General features: G+C 43.9%; 1 protein-coding gene across 1 annotated transcript in view; it reads left to right on the top strand.

Moving 5' to 3' along the window:
• Positions 1-21,436, top strand: part of MAEL (maelstrom spermatogenic transposon silencer) — a 121,457-nt gene that overhangs the window by 45,186 nt on the left and 54,835 nt on the right. Inside the window, exon 5 of the mRNA XM_089911720.1 lies at positions 16,502-21,319. Coding sequence (XP_089767846.1) covers positions 21,188-21,319 — 132 coding nt within the window. The 5' untranslated portion in view covers positions 16,502-21,187. The remainder of the gene's footprint in view (positions 1-16,501; positions 21,320-21,436) is intronic.

Below are 21,436 nucleotides of genomic sequence, written 5' to 3'. Positions count from 1 at the left end.
CATATGTTCTGTGTGTCCCATGGAGCCATGCTTTCCCATTCTCTGCCACCACTGTGCAGATGAAAGCAAGAAGCATATCTCCTTTCTATCTGATTGCCTCGTCTTCCAGAGATCTGAAATGAGCTCGTGGGTAATGTCTAGCTGGCCCACATGCTGTTCCAATACAACTAAAGCAGTACTAAAAGAGGTCAGTCTCTATCCTGCAGGGCCAAGGTGCTTTGGAAGCTGTCCTGATTCATTCAGGTGGGTCAGACTTCTAGGATGGATCAGCCATTTGGACAGAGAAAGCTCCTGTATGAAAGCTCTTCTCCACTTTTATCAACTTGTTACCTGTATTTCCAGTTTAGATCTCTCACCCAAGCTCCAGACCCAAATATATAACTTCATTCTCCATCTGGATGTTATACAAGCACCCCAAACTCATCATTCTATAGATGGAGATGCTAACTGCCCCCTTCTTTTAGTAACAGAACTTCCCAGGTTTTAATCTGGCCAGCCACGCCAGCCACATACTACATTTCCTAGCCTCCCTTGCAGCTAATTGTGGCCATGGGACTAGATTCAGGACAAAGGTATGTGAGGAGAAGTGACGCGTGTAATTTCCACGTCACCTCTCTAAAAATAAACTACTTGCCCTGACCCTCTGCTTTCCTTGCTTCTACTTGCTGAAGAGTAACTATCACTGGAGCAGTCTTGGGAGCCACATGTTGGGAATGGTAGACTCAGTCCCACTAGATCTCTACTGTTACAGGAGAGAGAAAAAAAGGAACAATTTTGTATGAGTTACTATATTTTAGGGTCTTTTTGTTATAGCATCTTAGGCTATACTCTAACTAATCTAATGAAAAAAACTGAACTTGTCTCTCCCTCCCTTACACGTTTCTCCTCCTGTATTAGTTCATGTCCACAAATGGCATCCCCAGCAGACCCAAGCCAGGTACCTGGAGGCATCTTTGATACTCCTGTCTTTCAGCCTCCACATCCAACCAACCCAGGACTATGGACTACCTCCTCCATCTCTGGTCACTCTGTCCACTTCTGTCATCTCCACTGCACCACAAGACTCCAGGATCTCATCATATCTTGCCTCTCTTTCTGTAAGGGTCTTCTAGCTGGTTTTTGCTGCAAGTCTGCCTATGTCTAATCTACCCTTCACACTGAGGTGCAAATGATATTTCGAAAATGCACATCTGATCACAGCACTCCTTTACTCTCACCCTTTTAAAGACTCCCTCTAGGCATTCAGAGGTACAAGGGCTCATTTCAGATGGGGCCACTCTCTTCCATTTCTCCTGCACCACTAAATTCTCCAGCCATACTAAAATATTTGTACTTTTTGAAAAACATCATGCCCTCTTTTGATTGTTGGCTTTTGCACATGCTGTTTCCTCTGTAAATTTCCCTTCCCTCCGTCCCACTCTTTCTCTAGTAACTCCTACCTATCTTTCCGGACTTCCTCAGCTAGCACTTCCTGTAGATGCTTCTTCTTGCTCTTATTACAGTCATATTACCCTAGAGAATCACATCACCTTGCCCGAGAAGTTCCTATTTAGTGATCTGTCTCTGCCATTAATAACAAGCTCCCTCCTTCAGGCTTTTAAAAAGTCTGCTACGTAGTAGGTACTCAACACATTTGTTGAATGATTTAACTCAGTTGATAGATTGTATTATTTGTTCCCAGTTAGTTTTCCCTCCTCACTCTTAGATTGTTCCCTGGAGGTAGAGTACACTTACTACTCCAATGACTAGAGGCTTGGCCATGTGACATGCTTTGGTCAATGGAATATGAGCGCATGTGCCATAAGACTTGTCCAAGCAGAAGCTTAAAAGGCATTTGTGTGGTTTGGCTCTGTGCCCTCCCCCTACCCACCTTGAGTCCTCCACCATGAGAACAGCATGCCTAGATAGTGGCTGCTCCTTCATCCTGGGCCTTGGAATAAGAAGACATTTGGAACTGAGCCAAGTCCACCAATTGGCTACAGTTGACCTGCAACTGACTGCAGCTCTCATATAACACGAGCGACTAAATGTTTGGCGTTGTGAGCTGTTGAGATTATGGGGTTGCTTGTTGCTGCATCAAAATGCGGACTAATATTCCTATTTGGGGTTCATAATAAGTATCGAGAGCTTACTATTTGCCAAATATTGTGCTACGAGTTGTACATAATTTCATTTTAATTATCACAACAACCCTATAAGGTAAGTTAGCTTCCCCACTTTAAAGCTAAAGAAAATAAGGTTAGTATTCAAATCCAGGTCAGTTTGAGCCTCATCCCTCTCCCCCAACAGCCCCCTGACGAGCCAAGGGCAAAGGAGGAGTAACGATGCAGGATCCCAGTTGAATGTGAAGGTTCTACTCCTATTTTAGAGAACCACGTCCTGCAGGGCTCTAGCTGCTGTAGGAGAACAGGGAAGCAGCATGTTCTTCCTTGTTTCGTGGCCCATAAAGAACTCTAGTTATCCAAAATGCCTTCTTTCATTCTCAGGAAGCCAAAAGCCATTTCGAAGACCAAGATTTTAAGCGTACATATGCCACAGTGACATCCTGTGTAGCTCCTGGGTGCACAGTACCAGCCCCTAGTCCCAGAGGGGCTCTGACATGCCAGCAGTCTCTGCTGTCACAGGGTCACATCCACTGCTTTCCTGTGCCTCACTAGAGCACTCCTCATTCACTCTTTTCCTGTAGATCTTAGGATTTAATTAGAAATACTAAATGCTATTCTTTATCACTTCTCCCTGTAACATTTCCCTGAGTTCTATGAACTCTGAGCCTCACTACCCAATGCCCCATAATAGATACCATGTATGTTCCCTTAAATCAGGAGTTCCAGTTTTACCCACCTTAACCAGAAAATAATGTTTCTCTTGGATTCAGGCATTTGAAACAACCAAGTCATATGTAAGTCAGTGACACTATTTCTTATGGTAATCAATAAGATACCATAGACTTAGACAAGTCATTTACTCCCTTTTATGTACAGGTAGGTAATATCAGCCTTACTTACTTAGAAGGATCAAAAGGGATAATGTCCATGAAAGCTATTTAACACATAGAAAAGAATTACAGTATCTAAATAAGCAAGAGCAACAATCAGATCATACCTTTCTTTATATTCCTGATTGGCGATAAGTTGATATAAGAGCTAAAATAGTTGGAAGGGGTGAAGAGGTGAGTGTGTCCTGGAACAAGAAGTTGAGACTAGAAGGGACGTTCTAGGGCCATGTTGTCTAGAGTAGGATTCATCTCATCTAGCCCAAAGCACTTGCCTTGCTTCAGCAGTCCCCAGTATGACTACATTTAATTGTTCAGAGTGGACCGTATCCTGTCCACCAAGCACTCAGTGCTACTCCACTTGTTCCTCTGAAAATGGTAACAAGAGCTCTCCCTTCCCAGCTGCCATTTTTCATTCCAATCATATTACTGGTCAGGGAAAGGCTGAAGACAAATGGGGCTCCCTCCATGGCTCCTCACTAAGGATCTATTGCTTTGTAAGTTTGATTTCCAACTCATCAAAATTAAATGGAGAAAAGTTCAGAACCATAGAATCTTAGAGCTGAAAGTGACCTAAGATGTGACCTCATTCAAAAGATTATAATACATGCAACCCCGTGTTCACTGCAGCTTTATTTACAATAGACAAGATATGGAAACAACCTAAGTGTCTGTCGCTTCATGAATGGATAAAGAAGGTGCCATGTATATTTTTTATATGTGTGTATATATATAAAATTTATATTTATATACATGTACACACAATGGAATATTATTCAGTCATAAAAAAGAATAAAATCTTGCCATTTGTGACAACATGGATGGACCCTGAGGTCATTATGTTAAGTGAAATAAGTCAGAAAGACAAATACTGTATGATCTCACTTATACATGTAAACTTTAAAAACAAAAAAACGAGCTCATAGATACAGAGAACAGATTGGTGGTTGCCAGAGGTGGTGGGTGGGTGAAGGGGGTCAAAGTGTACAAGCTTCCCGTTATAAAATAAATAAGTCCTGAGGATATAATGCACAGCATGCTGACTATAGTTAATAATACTGTGTTGAATATTTGAAAGTGGCTAACAGAATAAATGTTGAAAGCTATCCCAAGAAAAAAATTTGTAACTATATATGGTGATGGATGTTAACTAGACTTATTGTTGTGATCGTTTCATAATATATACAAACATGAACTCATGTTGTACACCTGAAACTAATGTTACATGTCAGTTATATCTCAATGAAAAAAATAAAATTACATGCCAAAAAGAAAAAAACTGATCATAAGACCCAGATCCCATGGATATACAGTTGATTTGTGAAGAAGATGGGACTGGAACCCAGTCCTCAAATCCCAGGTCAGGGTTCTTTCCACTAACCAAGTCCTGGTACTAATGCTACTAATGCTATACTAAGCACTAGGTACTTGAACTAAGACCACAGCATGGTACTAGCATAGTGTTGCACTAGGACTACTAGAACTAATACCCAAATCTGTATAAACTAGACGTTCAGCAGAATCATGAATCTAAAGAGTAATGGGGATACTGAAACAACCCCCCTCTCCTAGTCTAGAGAGAAGCACCCAGGCTGAGCATGGTGGGACATGGAGAGGGCTGTGACAAGATGCTGGAAGAAGATGCTCCGGTATGAAAAAGGTCTCTTCCGTGGAGGAAAGTAGAACAGAGGAGGGAGAAAAATTGAAAAGCATACAGGATCGGAAAGGAGATAATGGAAATTAAGGTGTCAGGAATCTCTAAAAGCAACTCTTCCTTCTCCAGGGCTAATTACACTTTAACCCTCCATACCCAAGCCCATCCTCTCATGGTCACCACGCATCTACCTGAATGCAAACCAAACCAGCCACTGTGTCTGGATACCTCCCTGCCTGCTGCAGGCTGGGTTAGAAGCCACCATGAGGCACCCACAACAGTTAGTGCAGATCTCTATCATGGCCTTTGTACAGGGTGTTCCATAACTGTGTGATCACAGTTCCATCACCGGAGTCTCCACCATCAAACTGTAAGCTCCTTGAAGGCAGGGCTGTCTTATTAACCCCAGCACAATGCCTGGATGTGACAGTAACTCAGCAGCTGACTGTGCGTGAATAAATGTATTAACTCAGCCATCACCTCTTTGGGAGTTTGTTTCCGAGCTGCTCCACTCCCACCCCAGGTTTCAGGCACGTATGCCTCATCCGTGCTCTCGTAGCACCTGTGCGGCTCACATGGCTCTTATCATAGGACCTCTTACCTCCATATCAAAATTACCTGAAAACTCATTTGAGTCACTGACTAGACTGACAACTCTTTGAGGGCAAGGACTGTGTCTTTTCTCTCTTTATTCTCAGCACCTATCATAATACTTAGAAACCACAGGAATTCAATACAGACTTGGAGAAAGGATGAATAAATGAATGAATACAACCAAAAGGGTACCAAAAGAAATGCTAATAGAACAAGCACTCTTCGTCACAGAGAGGCCCACAAGAGTCTCCAGGAAGACGAATTGCCTGCTCCCAGAGTGTCGCCACAGCTCTGGCGTTTCTTGCTGCCAGGAAGGGCTGAAACGCCATCCATATTCAAGAACAAAGACAGAGTGAACCCTCCTCAAGTCCTATTGCTAGATGGCACCTGTTGCTAAAACAGCAGCTGGTAAGCATTTTGTTTTGTGCAAAATGACAAAGACAACAACAAAACACTTTATTACAGGAAGCGGCATCACAATGACAATGAGAAATCATGAGGCTAAATATACAGCAGAAAAAAATACAGAATTTTTGTAATGAAGGACGAGGAAGGAGCTGCTAGAGTCTGAGGAAAAAAGCCTGAAGTGTTGATTAGAAATTGCTCAGCCTGCATGAAAAGAGAGAAACTAAGGGCGGCTGGGAGGGGAGGAGAGGAAGAGATAAAGAGAGAAGAGAGAGAAAGGGAGGGAGAGGGAGAATGAATGTGGTTTTTTTTCCTGGCTCTCTGACTCATTTTTAATCTGTCCCTTCCTTTCTCCCTCCCCTTCCACCACCCACTCAAGAGAGGATTCATTGATTGGGCTGGACTGAAATGTCTTACCTTTGCTCTGTGAACAATGAGTCTGAATCCTTGCTGCTCCTCTCTCTTCCCTCCCTCCTTCTCCCCAGCCGCCATTGTTAGCTGCTTCACTTTGCTGAGGCTTGTCCACGGTGGGATGCGGGGGGAAGGGGAAACTGGGACCAGGGGATGCCAGTGGGATCTCTGGAGCCAGTCTTACTTGCAGAGGCTGGAAGTCCCAGCCCTCTGACAGCTGGGATGGCCCTGATAACTAACCTGTTGCCTGCTTCCAGGCAGGAGCAACCTCTCCAGGTGTGGATGGGAGAAAGCACAGACCAGATGAAGCAGCACCTCCCCTCAAGACAAAAACAAGCCCCCCCCCCACACACACACACCACAAAGCTCAGAGAGGGAGCTCAGGAGAGTGCAAACAGGACTGGCCCGGGGTTTGGGAGGACTGGGTCTAGCGCCCGCTCCAACACACACTTGCTGTGTGCACATTGCCTCTCTGGGCCTCCATGTGTATAAACTGAGAGGACTGAATTAGATGGTCCCAGGGACCATTTCATGAAAAGCTGTCAGCCATCTAGCAAGGGCTATGTGTTCCCCTTCTGCCCCATGCCCTGCAAATCCCTAGAGAGCTCTGTTTGGGTATACCCCAGGGTGTCTGGAAGAGCACCTCTGACTTGGGGACCCCTCCCCAGATGCCTAGCGGACTTCAGGGAGGCTGTGATAAAGGTTTGAGGCCAAAGTTCCCCTCAAATATGATAATTGAGAAGTAGAGGCAAATTAAGGACGTTCAGAATCAGTGAGGGTGGAAGTAGAAGGCACTAGGAGGCCAGGGGAGTGGGGAGACATGGATCAGGCAATCCCCGAAATTAGAGATGATTCATATTTGAATAATGTGGGAGGGATGAACTCACAGCAGCCAAGAGAAGAGGCTAACTCTGCTGAGGGACCCCTCCCCAAACCTAAGCCCCGCAGGGGGCAAAAGCCAGTGTTAGGGACCCTTCATTAGGAATAGAAAGAAAAATTGAGGCAATCTATAATCTTATTCTGAAGCTAAGTGACATAGTGGTTTTGTCTTTCTTCTCAAATGTATTTTACCCTCTTTTAGTCACTTGCCTTAGATATTTTTATCTTGTTCCTCTTTTCCTACTGACTTGATTTTTCCCAGTCTTCAGTGCTCCCAGAGGGGACACAACTTTGTTCTTGGTGCTATTTTCCATTTTCTCTCCTGCCCTTCACTACCCCATCTTGTCTTCACCACTTTTCTGCTCCCTTGTTCCTCTCCTCCATCACTTGGTTCCACCTTGCTTTGAGTTGTTGCCTCAGACCCAGTCCAGACTACCCAAGCCTTCCTAACCCCTCCACCTCCACCCAAGGCAGGGCTGCTCTGTGAATCTCTCAGGGCTGCCCATTCAGCCTGGCCACCTATCTCTCAACCTCACAGATCATCCTGTGGGAACACGTGTTAGGAACCAGAGCCGTTCCAGACCCCAGGAGGGTGGGGAGAAAGTTCACCAAAAGGGAGGGGGAAACACAGAGGTCTCAGCTAGAGGAAGTGACCAATGCTAAGGCAAGGCCCTACCTTCTGAATATCTCTGCAAATTATCTTTATTAGAGGGTGTCCCCACCTGTTTACGGGGGGAGGAAGGCTCTTCTCTTCTATGGGACCACTCCCCAAATGGTACCAAATGCGAGTGGGGCCCTCAACTCCACAACCAATGAAGCCTCCATCCCCATGTCCTTCCTCATCCCCGCTCCCCTGCACACCTGGGAGCCGCTGAAGAATGCCCCTGGGGCTCCCGGCTTCTCTAGGGAAGGAATTAAGAAGACACTCCTTTACTTCCAACCCCCAGAAAACCAGTTCTCTTAATTAATCAGTTTCCTCCGAGCTTTCATTTTTTTTTTCCCAACCAGGCTTTTCCCAGGACTCACAGCATTACAAAGTCAAGATAAGACCGAGGAAGAACCGTTGTATGAAAGGAGAAATGCACACTGGAAAGAACAATCTCATATCTCGAATGAGTCAAAACACCTGCATCTCGATCCAGCTCACTTGATGCGGGGTTTCTCCCCGCCTCCCCCATCATTCTAACACACACACACACACCCACACACACACACACACACACCCCTCCCCCCACTTACCACCAGCCTGCTAAGCAGCTTTAAGCACAATGGGGGGTAACTGGGGGTGCGGTGCGGTGGGCTAGGGTTAGAACAGTACCAGTACCGGAATACATATAAAGTTATCCGTCTCGGTAGAAAACGCCTCTTACCTGTTAGCCAGAAGAGAGCAACCCACGCCAGCAAGACCCTGTCCATTTTCCCCAACTTCCCATCCAGATTAAGGAGTGAGGGAAGTGGGAAGCGACAGAGACGGAGGATCGAGGTAACCGAGTGGCGGAGGCGACGGCGGGCGCGAGCGGGCCCCCAGCGTCCCTGGGCGCCGCCGCCCGGGCCGCGCAGGCGGGGCCCCGGGCTGACCGCGCCGCCGGCGGCACGCGCGCTGCCGCGGGCTCCCGGGGTCCGCGCGGCGCTCGGCTGCGCCTTCCCCGCGGGCTGGCGCACCCGCACGCCCAGGCAGCTCGGCCCACCGAGCGCCTGCCGGCCACAGAGCGCGCCGCGCGGGGGAGCTCAGCCGCCGGCTCCTGGCCCCGCCGCCAGCCGCCCCGGGGCTACCGAAGTTTCTCGGTCACGTGCACGCCCCTGCGGGCCGCAGGTCAGCGCTGAGTGACAAAGTACAGGGGGGAGAGGGGGCGCGGGGGAGGCGGCAGGGCGGGCTGCGCGGAGCCGGGAGCGATCAGTGCGGCTGCTCCCAGCGAAGCCAGCGTTCGGAACCCGAGCCAGAAGCGGGGTTGGGGACTCGAGGAGGGGGAGTCTGGGTACGCACGTGGCCAGGGACATTCTGAACTGGGACAGAGGGACCTGCGGGGACTTGGCATAACTTGTTGGCAAGGGTGTGCGCCTTCGCTGACCCCCCCTGTCCTGCCCCTCCGTTCGGTTCCCTTTTTGACAGTGCAAGGAACCGAGGGGCTCAGCAGAATTGGAAAAGGTAGGCGGGAATCCCTCGTCGAAACTTTCTCCTGTTAAAACATTATGAGGTTAAAGTATTATGAGATAAGGGCATGCAGCTCTTTAACAGAAAATATGTAAAACCAGAATGAAATGAACAGTTATACGGCTCACATTTGTACAACATTTAATCGCTTCTCGGCCTTTTGGCTAAAATCAGGCGCATTTGTACAACACTTTACAGTTTGCAGGGCGCATTAACATGGATTACTCCGTTTCTTAAAAGGATCTTGTGTGTGTAGGAAAGGATTCTAAATGTATGTGTTTCGAGACAACCGAGAAATGTGTATGTTAACGAACATATTAAGCATCTACTAGGCGCTAAGAACCAAGGCTACAAAGATGAGGAAGAGAGACTTCCTGCCATTAAGGGGCCTCATCTTGGGGCCCGGAGAGGGAGGTAGATCAGCACATTGAACACGAAACACATACTGGTAGTAAAACAGAGCAAATGCTGTGATGGAGATCTGGAGAAAGGGCCCTCGGAACATGAAGGAAGGAGCAGTTTAGTGGGGAGTGGGGGAGAGTGGGCAACACCACAGTAAAGAAGGGGTAACATCCCAATTGGTATTTGCAGAATGGGCAAGGTTTGTGCTATTGAGGGATTGGGGGTGGAAAGGGGACAGGGCAGGGGGAATTCTGGGCAGAGGAAAGAAAGGAGACAAGGCAGAAAGGTAGAAAATTCCTCTGAAAACAGAGTGGTTCTAGGCTTGAGGAGAGTTCCTGGAGAGAGACTCTAGATGCTTAGGAATGAATGAATGTATATGTGAAACGGGGATGAGATGTGAACATCAGAAATGGTGAGAATTGACTCTGGTCTTTCATGGCTGCCTGACATCACAATTCCCTTCTTATTTTCAAGGAATCCCAACTATGGAAGCCAAAAAGTCTAGAGCAGTCTGCCCAACTGGGGACCCTCTCACTCAGAGCTTTTTGAACCTGGAGAACATGAGGCAAGAAGCAGAGTCAGCGGAGAATCAGTTTTGCTGCTGAGGTGGGCAGCTGGCGTCCAGTGTTCACAGGCCAGCCATGGCAGAGGTCGGGCCATCAGACTACTGTGATGTGTGGTTTTTGGCTGTGCTCTTGGTTGTGTAGCCTCTCTGAGTTCCAGCTCACTTTCTACACCTGGCTCTTCAGACTTCCTGGCAACTCTGTGAGCCACCCCATATCCTCTTGTAAATTCTCTCTTTGCTTATTTTGGCCAGAGATGATTTCTGAAGCTTGCAATTAAGAACCCTGACTAATATGCTGTGTGAGAGAAATTTGGAGGATTATTTTCTTTCATATACAAAAGAAGGAAGGAAGGAGGGAGGGAAGGAAGGAAGGGAGGGAGGAAGGAAGAAAGGAAAGAAGGAAGGAAGGGGAAAATCGAAATAAAGGAGATACCTAACATTTGTGGGTTTCCTATTAGGTTCTAGACACAGTCCTAGATGTTTCACAAGCTTTCTCGGTTAACCCTAATGAGGAAACTCAGGCCCAGAGAATTTAATTATCTTCTTAAGATCAGGTAGCTAGCAGGTGGCAAGGGTAGGATTTGAACTGAGATCTTGTGGCTCAAAGCATATTCCCTTTGCACTATAAAACTGACCTCTAGACCAGAGGATTGATATGATGATGTATTTGTATCATCTACAGATTATTTACACACATTTACTGTGTGTGTGTGTATATGCATATGTGCCCATGAACACAGAGCATAAGGGTTTGAATAGTGTTTAGTATTTAAGCATACATAACGATGGTATTTTATGCAAAACTTGGACATTAGAGTTGAGAAATTGGAAATGGGGGATGGACTGAGCTAAGGGAACCTGGATGTGCATGGAAAGTGGAAAGTGAGAGCCCACAGAAGTGAGCTTTGAATGTGTGCTTGGAGTTTGTTTGTCAGCAAGGAGTCAGGGCACTTGGGGAAAAGTTTGTGCCAGAGTGAATCATAGAATGCAGGGGCCTTGTCCACCATCCAGGGAACGTATTTTCTGTGTAGCACCCTGCATGTCTATCTTCTAGCTAGAGAGATACAGTTGATCAGCATCTTCCTGAGTGGGTGGAGCCTGGGCCATCCCTAAGGAGATGCTAAACTGGACTAAATCATGGTGTGTACCCCTCCCTAATGCATGTTATTACCAAGGTGATGGAGGGTTAAGAGGAACTTTAAGGGTACACCTGATGATTCAAAACATGCAGCCTAAAGGATGGAGGTAGGAGGAGGGTGGGACAATGGTATTATTTTGCTGTATTGGTGGAGGTAGCAGGATATGACACCAGAACCCTGGTGCTCTTCCAAGTGTGGTGTTTGAACTTCGGCATCAGAATCACATAAAAGTGTTTGCTTAAATGCAGATTACCAGTCTCTACTAAAAACTATGAGATCAGAAATTCTGGGTGGTACCTGGAAATCTGCATTTTAGCTGCCTTCCTCACATTCTTCTGAAGCTCGCTAATGTTTAAGAAGCATTACTTAATCACTTTTTTGTTTTTCTGGGAGGCTGTTGAGTTGATGTTTGCAAATAAGCTTCAGATTCAGATCTGGTTAAGCTCCAGTGGTCCGTTTATCCTGGCCAAATGGGACAGGACCCCCATAGAGATGAATTTTTCACCGCCAAGGGAAGGGTCCGGATCCCCAACACTTCAAACGTTCTGCTGCAACCAGAGACAAAATGTCAGAATATAGTCCTGTGTGGGACCAGATCAGGATTCCCAGGAAGCCACAGCTGGAATTGTATATGATGGGGAGTGGGTGTGGACTGACAGGCGGCTTTGCCAAAGTTGCACCCTTTAGAACAGAATTAGGACATGGAGAAAAGAGAAGTGAACCACCGCAAGGAGACAGGCTGGTAGCTGGTAGCAACCACATAGTTATAAATATAATGCAGCTGAATCCTCTTTAAAACATGATTTCATTGCAGGCACATAGGCATGCATGCACATGAATTCTGCTGAACGTAGATCTTTTTAAAGCACACAGATAATATCACGTTTCTACTTCTCTCTGATCTGTTCTTCCAGGAGGAATCTATGAGGTGTGACTTTAAAACAGATACCATGTTTCTTACCTAAGTTTTGTTCCTCTTTCCTTCCCTTGTGCTACCTTTTCAGTTTGTTAATGTTCCCCATCCCCCATATCTTCAAAACCACCTGCAATGAATTATAATTTTTTTAAAAAAAATCTAAATTAAAGTGATAAACTAAAATAAATAAACAAACAAACAAATACCGGAGACTCTAGGCACCCTGTACTGGAAACATTTTCAATCTGGAAGCCGTTTCATATTGCAGAATAAATTGTTTCATTAAGAAAATGCTTTAAAGAAAGGAAATGCAAATATAAAGCACATGATGCCAAAGAATTTTAAAAAGCTCTACTGCCAAGAACAGTGGTAAGTATATAATAAGTAAAAGATTGGGAGCATGTACTGAAAATTTCACATACTTGAAGCAGATTTAACCCAAGAGCGTGCTGTCTCAGGCTTCAAATCAAACTGCGGTGGTGCAGTGGGGGCAGAATTCCATGATGTCTGCTTGCCCCGTGCTGAGGCCAGACCCCACCAACGGTGGGCGGCTCCCACCTGAGCTAGCTCTCTATGCTTTCCCCACAGAGGTCTATCCAAGGATAATGTGCAGACAAAAAGAGCAGAACATCAAACTACATTTAGGGCATGGTCTCAAATATGGAAAATGTATTTAAAAGAAATAATGGAAACAACAAAAGAGTAATAATGGTTATCTCAGATAGGATAGTCATTCATTTATATTTTCTTCTTTAGATTTTCTACATGCTCTAATAGTTCTACAATGAAGAAAGAGTTGCTTGGACAAAAGATACAGCTGTGCCACAATTTACTCAGTCTCTAGGACATCCCTGGAGGAAGGAGAGAGTCACCAGGAAGGTGTGACGGGTGTTTTATCAGGCCTGTATCTTTAGCCAGATACAAAGCCCCCAAATGTACACCTGCACTCATTCTGTCTCAATCATGAGCTGTTAATCAAGTTAATTATGAGCAGTTGAAGCCCTGGGAGCCCTTAGTGACTGACAGTTCATCCTATAATTTCTCTGTGAGTTACAGAGCCAAAGATGAAGTAAGGCTGCTTCTCTTTTAGGAGCCCTATCTCCAGTTTCTGCTTTTGTTTTTGTTTCAGTGTTAGCCTCCTTAGGAAACCAGCACAGCATCAACAGCCCCCCAGATTAGCAGCAGAGCAGATTCCAGTGATCAAGCAGCATCCTTTAGCCCAAAGGGGGAATGATGAAGGGGGCCTGTCTTTCTGTATTTTATCCAGGCTTTGGATTCTAGGTCTTGGCGATTAAGCCAGAAGATTGCTTCTCAGCCCTAAGCATTCTCCTAGAGGCCTTCTCCCCTGGCACGGGTCAAAGACAGAGCCCAAGAGAGGGAAGTGAGCCAGAGTAAGTATGTCATCCAATGACCTCACCCCCAGAAAACAGGCAGGTAAGGCAGCTGGAACAACAGAGTCAGAACACTGAACAGCACGAAGGGAAGCAGCTCTAGCAACGGAAGGGTCATTTGTGGGCCCTGGAAAGCTAGTGTTAAAGAACAGAAGCCTTGACCTTTGTGTTGGAGTTGTGGGGTGAGGCTCTCTCTTGAATCGTTAATTCTGTACTCCTACCCGATTCTGAGTGGGTGCCCTATACACAGAGATGATCAATATGTATTTCTGTCTAATTAATTACAACCTGTTCCAGGGCCTTCTTCCCTTTTCCTCATCTTCTCTTCTCTCTTGAATTCATTCATTTATTTATTCCATACACATTCACTGAGCACCTACTGTATTTTAGATACTATGCTGTCTAGAAATTCAAGATGAGTAGGAATTCAAAGATGGATGAGTCACAGCCTCTTCTGTCAAAGAGCTTACAGTTGAGTTGTAGCCGTGTGTGTGTGTGTGTGTGTGTGTGTGTGTTGGGGTGGGGGAGAGACAGACACATGGCCTTTAAATGTGATAGTGTGACAGGGCCCATATTAGGACATGTTCTAGGTATGGTTTGGGAACAAAGGGAGAGGGGTCAGTTACCCATCTGGAGTGCTGGTCAGAGATGTCTTCATGAAAAGGTGACCCCTGAGCTAAGTCTTAAACATGATCTGGGCAGAATTTCTAAAAGCAGAAATGGAGCAGGAGGTAGTGCAGATGCATAAGCAATGGGCCAAGATGAGAGTGGGGCCAGCTGCCAGGAATATGAGTCAGCAATGAGGCTGGAAAAGTTGGCTGAGGTCGGACCAAGGTGATCCAGGCTATTAGGTCTGGACTGAACTCTGCAGGCAATGGACCACCCATAAGGATATCTAAGCAGAAGAACAAGATCAGACCTGTATGTCAGCCAAGTTATTGTGGCCACAGGATGTAGGATGTATTGGTGGAAAGAGAGACAACAGGCAGAGGCCTCTTCCATGGGAGAGCTCATCACAAGAGCCCAAGAAGGAACAAGTACCAGAACTAAGCTATAGCGTGGCAGGAATGAGAAGCAAATAGTATGTAAGAGAGACATTACAGGGAGTCACAAGAAGTAGAATCCACGTGACCTGACAACAGGTTGTGTGTGTATAGACTGAGCAAGCCAAGGAATCACCAGACTTCAGGGGGAGTTATTCAAGAATGTGGTGTGCATTCAGGCAATATCTAGAGATGATGGGGAACTTGGAAATTCCCTTTTTTTGCTTTGGCAAAGCACCGTGTAATAAACATCCTTGAGCACCTATAATGAACAACTTGGAATACTTATGTTAAAGAAGCAGGGATCTCACAGAGGTCAGAGCCGCTCATGGGCTGTGTGGCCTGGGGAAGGCACTTTACCACTCTGAGCCTCAATTTCTCACTCTGAAAAATGGGGATGATCATTGAATCTATTTCATAGGGTTGTTATGAAGAGGAGAGACGAGATTACACTGTGCAGTGTTTAGCAGGGAGTCTGACACGGTAGCTTTCAATGAATGTTAGCTATTATTACTATTATTATTAGCACGGGTTGGAGGATGCACGTTAACCGTACTGTCAGGGCCTTAATTTAAACTAGCATCAGGACAAAAATAGCATGAGGAAAAACATTTTCCTAAAATGCTGTTTCTTTTGGGGTGGTTTCATAATGCTCAGCTGGAAATCACACCTCATACTTAATATTTAAAAAAAAAAAGTAGAAGCCATCCAAATTTCCAATGGCTTCTCACCCCTTTAGACCGAAATCGAAAATCCTCACAGTGACCTTATAAGCCCTGTATGATTTGGCCCAAGCTCCCTCTGCAATATCCTCTCTGCTCTCCCCCTTGCTCACTTCACTCCAACCACAGACTTACTTTGCTATTCCTTAAACACCCCTGACGTGTGCCCACCTTGGAGTTTTTGCACTTTCTACTCCCTTGGTCTGGAACGCTCTTTGCCTGACATCTTCATGGTTTGCTTCCTCACTTCCAGTGTTTGCTTAAATTTCATTTCTTCAAATAGAGGCTCTTCTGACCACCCTAAAATTGTCCCCTCCATCAGTCCCTATTCCCTTATCCTGTATTATCTTTCTTCATTGGACTTATTATCCAATAAGATGTTCAGACATCTTATTATATACATAGCTGTTTATTTCTTTATTGTCTGCCTTCCTCATTATTAGGTTTGTTCTGTTCAACTTATTATCGTGCCTGAAATAGAGCCTAGCACTCAGCAGACTCTTAATATTTATTAAATGAATGAAGCACTTCCTCTCAGCAACTCTTCTCTTAGTTTCCGTGGTTTTCTCCCTGCTTCCTCAGACATTCCTTCTTCCTTACCTTTCCTGGGTGTTCTTTTTCTAACTGACTTCTAAATGCTGGTGTTCCTCAGGACTCCATCCTGGATCCGTTTTTTCTCTCTTCATTCTCAGCCTAAGCAGTCGCATCTATTTCCATGAATTGAAGTACCAGCTTTATGTGGCTTACTTCCAAATTCTAGCTCTAGCCCAGAACTCCAGACTTAGCTGATTGCCTGCTTGACATCTCCACTTGACTATATAATAGGCATTTCAAAAGTAACATGTCCATAACTGGATTCTTGATCCCCCCGGCCCCAACAAAAACCTGTCCCCCTCTAGAATTTCTGAATAGGAAGATCAATGTGGTTGGAAAAAAACGGTTCTGTTTACATAGGACTTTACTTAAGTAAAACTGGAAAAAAAAATCAATTGTATCAAAGAAGGAGAGGAGGAGGTAATAGAATTATGAGGAGCGTTGGACCCTCTTTGGCACTAGCACAGTCCTCGCTATTTTACAAAAAGACACCACTTGCCACTGGGTTACCCGAGTCGAAACCCTAGGATTCCTCCCTTTCTCTTACTTCTGCAGCCAATCCATCAGCTAGTTCTGTTTTTCCACAAAGTACAATTGAAACCGTCCTCACCTCTCCATTTCTGTTCCATGCCTCTGTTCTAGGTCATCATCATTTCATGTGGACTCCTGAAGAAGCCTCCTAACTCATCTCCTCGTGACCCTTCTTGCTGATTTGAACCTGTTCTCCGAGTAGCATCAAGAGTGACCTTCTTAAACTGTAAACTATATAATGACACGTTAAAAAAATCCCTTAAATGACCACCCACGTCCTTAGAGTAATACTTGAACCCCTGACACTCGCCATGCCCAAATCTCTGCTGGTCACTCTATCCTCAGCATGCACCACTCTCCACCTGACTGGATACACTTCAGCAACGCCAACCAGTCTTCCATCTGTTCTGAGGATTCAACAAATTCTTTATTGCATGAGGCCTTTTCATGTGCTGTTCCCTCTGTCTGGAATGCTCTTCTTTCAGCTCTTTGCATGACTAGCTCCGTACCTTTGCATCCTTGTTCATTTTAAATGGCACCTCCTCGGAGAGGTTTGCCTCTGATCACCTATTTAAACATTTAACAGTTAAATCCAAATATTATTTTGAATTTTTAAAATAAGATAAAGCTATCTTGGCCAAGACGGAGTAACAGGAAATGAATTTATCCAGCAGCCTGAAACAGCTAAAAAACTGGTTAAAATATATGAAACAATGTTTTCAGATACTGGACATCAGGAAGCAGAGATGAGTAATCCTTGAAAGAACAGAAACAGGGTTAGCCCTGTGATTGCCCCAGGTTGTTGCCCAGAGAGAGGATCCAGAATGCAGCATCAAGAGGGGTAACCTAGGCAGAGTCCTGTGGTCTCCCTGGGTTAAGGAGATGGTGTTGGGTGTCTGGTAGGCCAGGGTGGCTAGAGTTCACAGGGCAGAGCACCAGACAGAGAGAGCAGCACGAAGAAAAAGCTCTGGAAATCTGCTGAGGATCTCCCTTGGAGCTCCAGCTGAATACTGATCAGTGCATGTGTGGGAGGAAACTATACAGTGCCAGGGAAAGAACAACGTGAAAGGATTAGAAGGAACAATCCTTGAAATTCACAAAGGCTAGAAATAGTCTGTGTTTCCATTAGCCAAAGTGGAAAAACCTCCAAATTCATGGGTTGTCAGGAAGAGTACTCAGAAGGGTGTTATATCAGCAGAGGAGAAAATTAGTCCTAAAGGTTGCTCTGATTCCGAATAACAAAGCATAAAAGCAAACCTCAAAAGGAGGAAGAACTAGACTAAAATTGTTTCCAAATAACATAACACAAAGCACAAGAATATTTATAAGAATACAAAAATATGCAGCATTCAACAGGGTAAAATTTACAACCATCATCCAACCAAGCATTGCCAAGCTTACAGAGAAGCAGGACAAAATACAACCCATAATAAGGGAAAAAAATCAACCAGTAGAAACAGACCCAGAAATGACAGATGATGAAATGAGTAGGCAAAGACATTTAGTACTTATTATAACTATATTCCTTATTATAACTACATTCCATGTTAAAGGCAGAGGACAGATAGACCATGTTAAGTAGAAATATAGAAGATATAAAAAAGATTTAAATCAAATTCTGAAGATGAAAACTAAATGATTTGATACAAAAAATACACTAGATGGGATTAGTAACAAATTAGACACTACAGATGAAAAGATTAGTAAACATGAAGAAATAGCAGTAGAAAATGCAAAATAAAATGCAAAGAACAAAGACTGAAGGGAAAAAAATAAAAAGAATATTAGTGAACTATGGGGCAACTTTAAGCAGCCCAAGGGGGGTAGTGAGGAAACTTTTGGGGGCGGATATGTTCATTATCTTGATGGTGGTGATGGTCTCACAGCCGTACACATATGTTAAAGCTCATCAAGTTGTATGCTTTAGTTATACGTATTTAACTTACTGTACTTCCATCATGTCTCAACATTGGTATAAAAAAGCAGTCTGGAACTAAAATCCCAGATAATAACATGGGAGATGGCAATGGGGTGGTGGAGCAGTGGGTTGGGATACTAAGTGAGGGGAAGCAATAGCTTTCTAAGCTTCTTGTCTATTTGGGAAGAATGGGTCTATTTGTCTAGTAGGTAATGGGTACCTATTAACTGTATAAGTTGTTATAAAAATATGTTTTAAAACAAGTATCTTAAAAAAATAAAATAAAACAAGTGTCTTAAAAATATGGGTAGCTACTGAATGAAGCAAAATAGAATGCATAACTTGAAACCAATGTAAGAGAAAGTAGAGCAAAAAATAACTGATCAATTCAACTAAAGCAGAAAAAGGAAAAATAAGAAAACTAGAAAGATAGTAAATAGAAATTGAAAATACTTGAAGTTTTTTATTCAAGAAACTAGAAAAAGAACCACAAACTAGCCTGAAGTAATAGAAAGAGGGACTCTGTAAACTTAAAAGCAGAAATAAAAAGAAATAGGAAAACTGTAAAGTTCATCAATAAAACCCAAAGTTGTTTTTTTTAAGATCAATAAAATAAACTTTGGCAAGTATTAAGAGGAAAAAAAACAAGGTATAAATAACATTAGGAATTATATATATTTTAAATTACAAGCAAATAGTTTATGCCAATAAATTTTGTTTTTTAAATCAACTTTATTGAAGTATAATTTACACACAATAAAATGCACACCTTTTAAATGTATTATTTGAGGAGTTTTGACAACTATATGCCACCTGTAACGACTACCACCACAATCAAGGTATTTCTGACAACCCAGGAGTTCTCTTGTCAGTTCTCAGTCAATCCCCTTTGTCTACCTCTTGGCCCTAGGTAACTGCTGATCTGATTTCTAAATGGTAGTTTTGCCTTTTCTTGAGTTTTGTATAAGTGGAATCATACAGTATCTATCCTTTTATGTATGCCTTTTTTCATTCAACAAAATTATCTTGAAATTCATCCATGTTTAATATCAATAGTTCATTGCATTTCATTCCTGAATAGCAGTCTACTATGGATATACCACAATTTTTAAATCAGTTCATCTCTTGGTGAACACTTGGGTTGTCCAGTTTGGGGCTCTTATAAATAGAGCTGCTATGAAATTCATTTCCAAGGGGATATATTTTTTCATTTCTCCTAAATGAGTGGAAGTTCTTGGTCCTATGATAAATGTATGTGTAACTTTGTAAGAAACTGCCACTGTATGAAAATTCTAGTTGTGTCACATTCTTGCCAACATTTTACAGCAATATAAATGAAAACCTAAATGAAATAGACAATTTTATAAAAAAGTAATGAATTACCAAAATTGGTTGAAGGAAAAGTAGGAAAGCTGAAAAGACTAATAACCATGCAAAGTATTGAAATGGTAATCAGAGGTCAACCCCACCCTCCAAAGATATACTATGATCAAAGAGTTTTACTAGTGAAGTTCTACCAAAGTGTCCAGGAATAGATAATTCCATCTGTTGTTCAAAGTGAACAGAGAAAAAGATAGCAGTTCATTTTATGAGGCTATTACAACGCTGATACCAACATTTTGTAAGGATATCATGAAAAAAATCTGTAATTTAATATCACTTCAATCAAGGAAGCAAAAATCCCACATTAAGTATGCTTTAAAAAATAAGCAATGCCAAGTATAATCAATAAGAGGTTATAGTACTAGGAATGGTGGGATGCTTTAACATTAGAAAAATCTAGCAATATCATTTACTGAGCTAACCAATTAAAGGATAAAACCATATGGTCATCTGAAAAGATGCACAAAAAGCATTTAATAAAATTTCAACTCCTGTTCTTGATTTTAAAACATATACATACAACACGTATACACATACTCAATAAACTGAACACAGATAGGAATTTCTGCGGGAAGCACATATTACTAGAAAATCCAAGAAAATCGATTGGCACTATTTGAACCAATTTGAGAGTTCAGCAGGGTGACTAAATACACAAGATTAACACTAAAATCAATACCTTCTCTACACACCAGCGTTAACTAATTAGAAAATATAATGGAAAAAAGAAATACATGTAATAGTTCCAAATATATTCTAGGAATAAAACAACCAAAAAATAAAGAAACCAGACCTTTATGAGGAAATCTATAAAATTTTATTCAAAGACATTATTTAAAATCTCAGCCTCTTACTGCATGTTTCCTTCCAAACACTTAAGAAAAACTGCATTTTTAAAAACCATGTTCTTTGAAACAATAATGTCATTTAAGAATGGGGAAAACCCAAATCAAATCATACTGGTGGTTTTCATCATCTTACCCGCCTCCCTCATCCTTAGATTGTAAACTTCTTGAGGGAAAAGATCGTTAGTCGTGTTCCTCACTCTGTCCCCCCACCCAATACCTTTCACAATTCTCAGCACAGATTTGGCCCCTTACAGTTGTAAAACATCGAAGAACCTGAAGCACTTGCTGGTCCTCTTTATCTCTACCTATTTTGATGGATGTTACGCAATAATATACCGAAATTGCTCCAAGCCTTCCACGTGATAAGACCTCCGCCAACGACTCATCCCAGACAATCAGAATACTCCTCACCTGTGACCTCTCCCCGCCCCCACCCGCCCCCAAGGCCGCAAGAGGGGGAATCTTACAGTCTCGGGCTGTTTTTCTCCTGGCGAGGCCAATGCGCCTGCGCACCGTGCCCTGATTGGCTGAGAGCTGCGGACCTGCGCGCGCAGGCCTCCACCTCGGTTACTAAGAGCGTGAGCCGGACGAGGGCGGGTGAGGGTGGTACTGTCTCTGGCCCCCTTTGAGGCCTGTGCCACGCCCACCATGCCTAACCGCAGGACCAGTCGCAATTCCTACTATTTCTTCGTGCAGGAGAAGATCCCCGAACTACGGCGGAGAGGCCTGCCCGTGGCTCACGTCGCTGATGCCATCCCCTACTGTTCCGCTGACTGGGCGGTAAGGCTGGAGGCCAGTGAGCCCAGGGTCGGGCGGTTGAGCAAATGGGAGGGAAACAAGACTCGAGGAGGCCAGTGACCTCTGGGCCCCTCCTGGAGGGGGAGGGACACCCCCACC

The sequence above is a fragment of the Delphinapterus leucas genome, chromosome 1 (genome assembly GCF_059928025.1).
Source record: "Delphinapterus leucas isolate spDelLeu-1000000601 "Yukka" chromosome 1, BTC_Dleu_Yukka2, whole genome shotgun sequence".
Classification (NCBI taxonomy): domain Eukaryota; kingdom Metazoa; phylum Chordata; class Mammalia; order Artiodactyla; family Monodontidae; genus Delphinapterus; species Delphinapterus leucas.
Note: the sequence above shows the minus strand (reverse complement) of the source record. Positions and strands in the feature narration are given on the sequence as shown.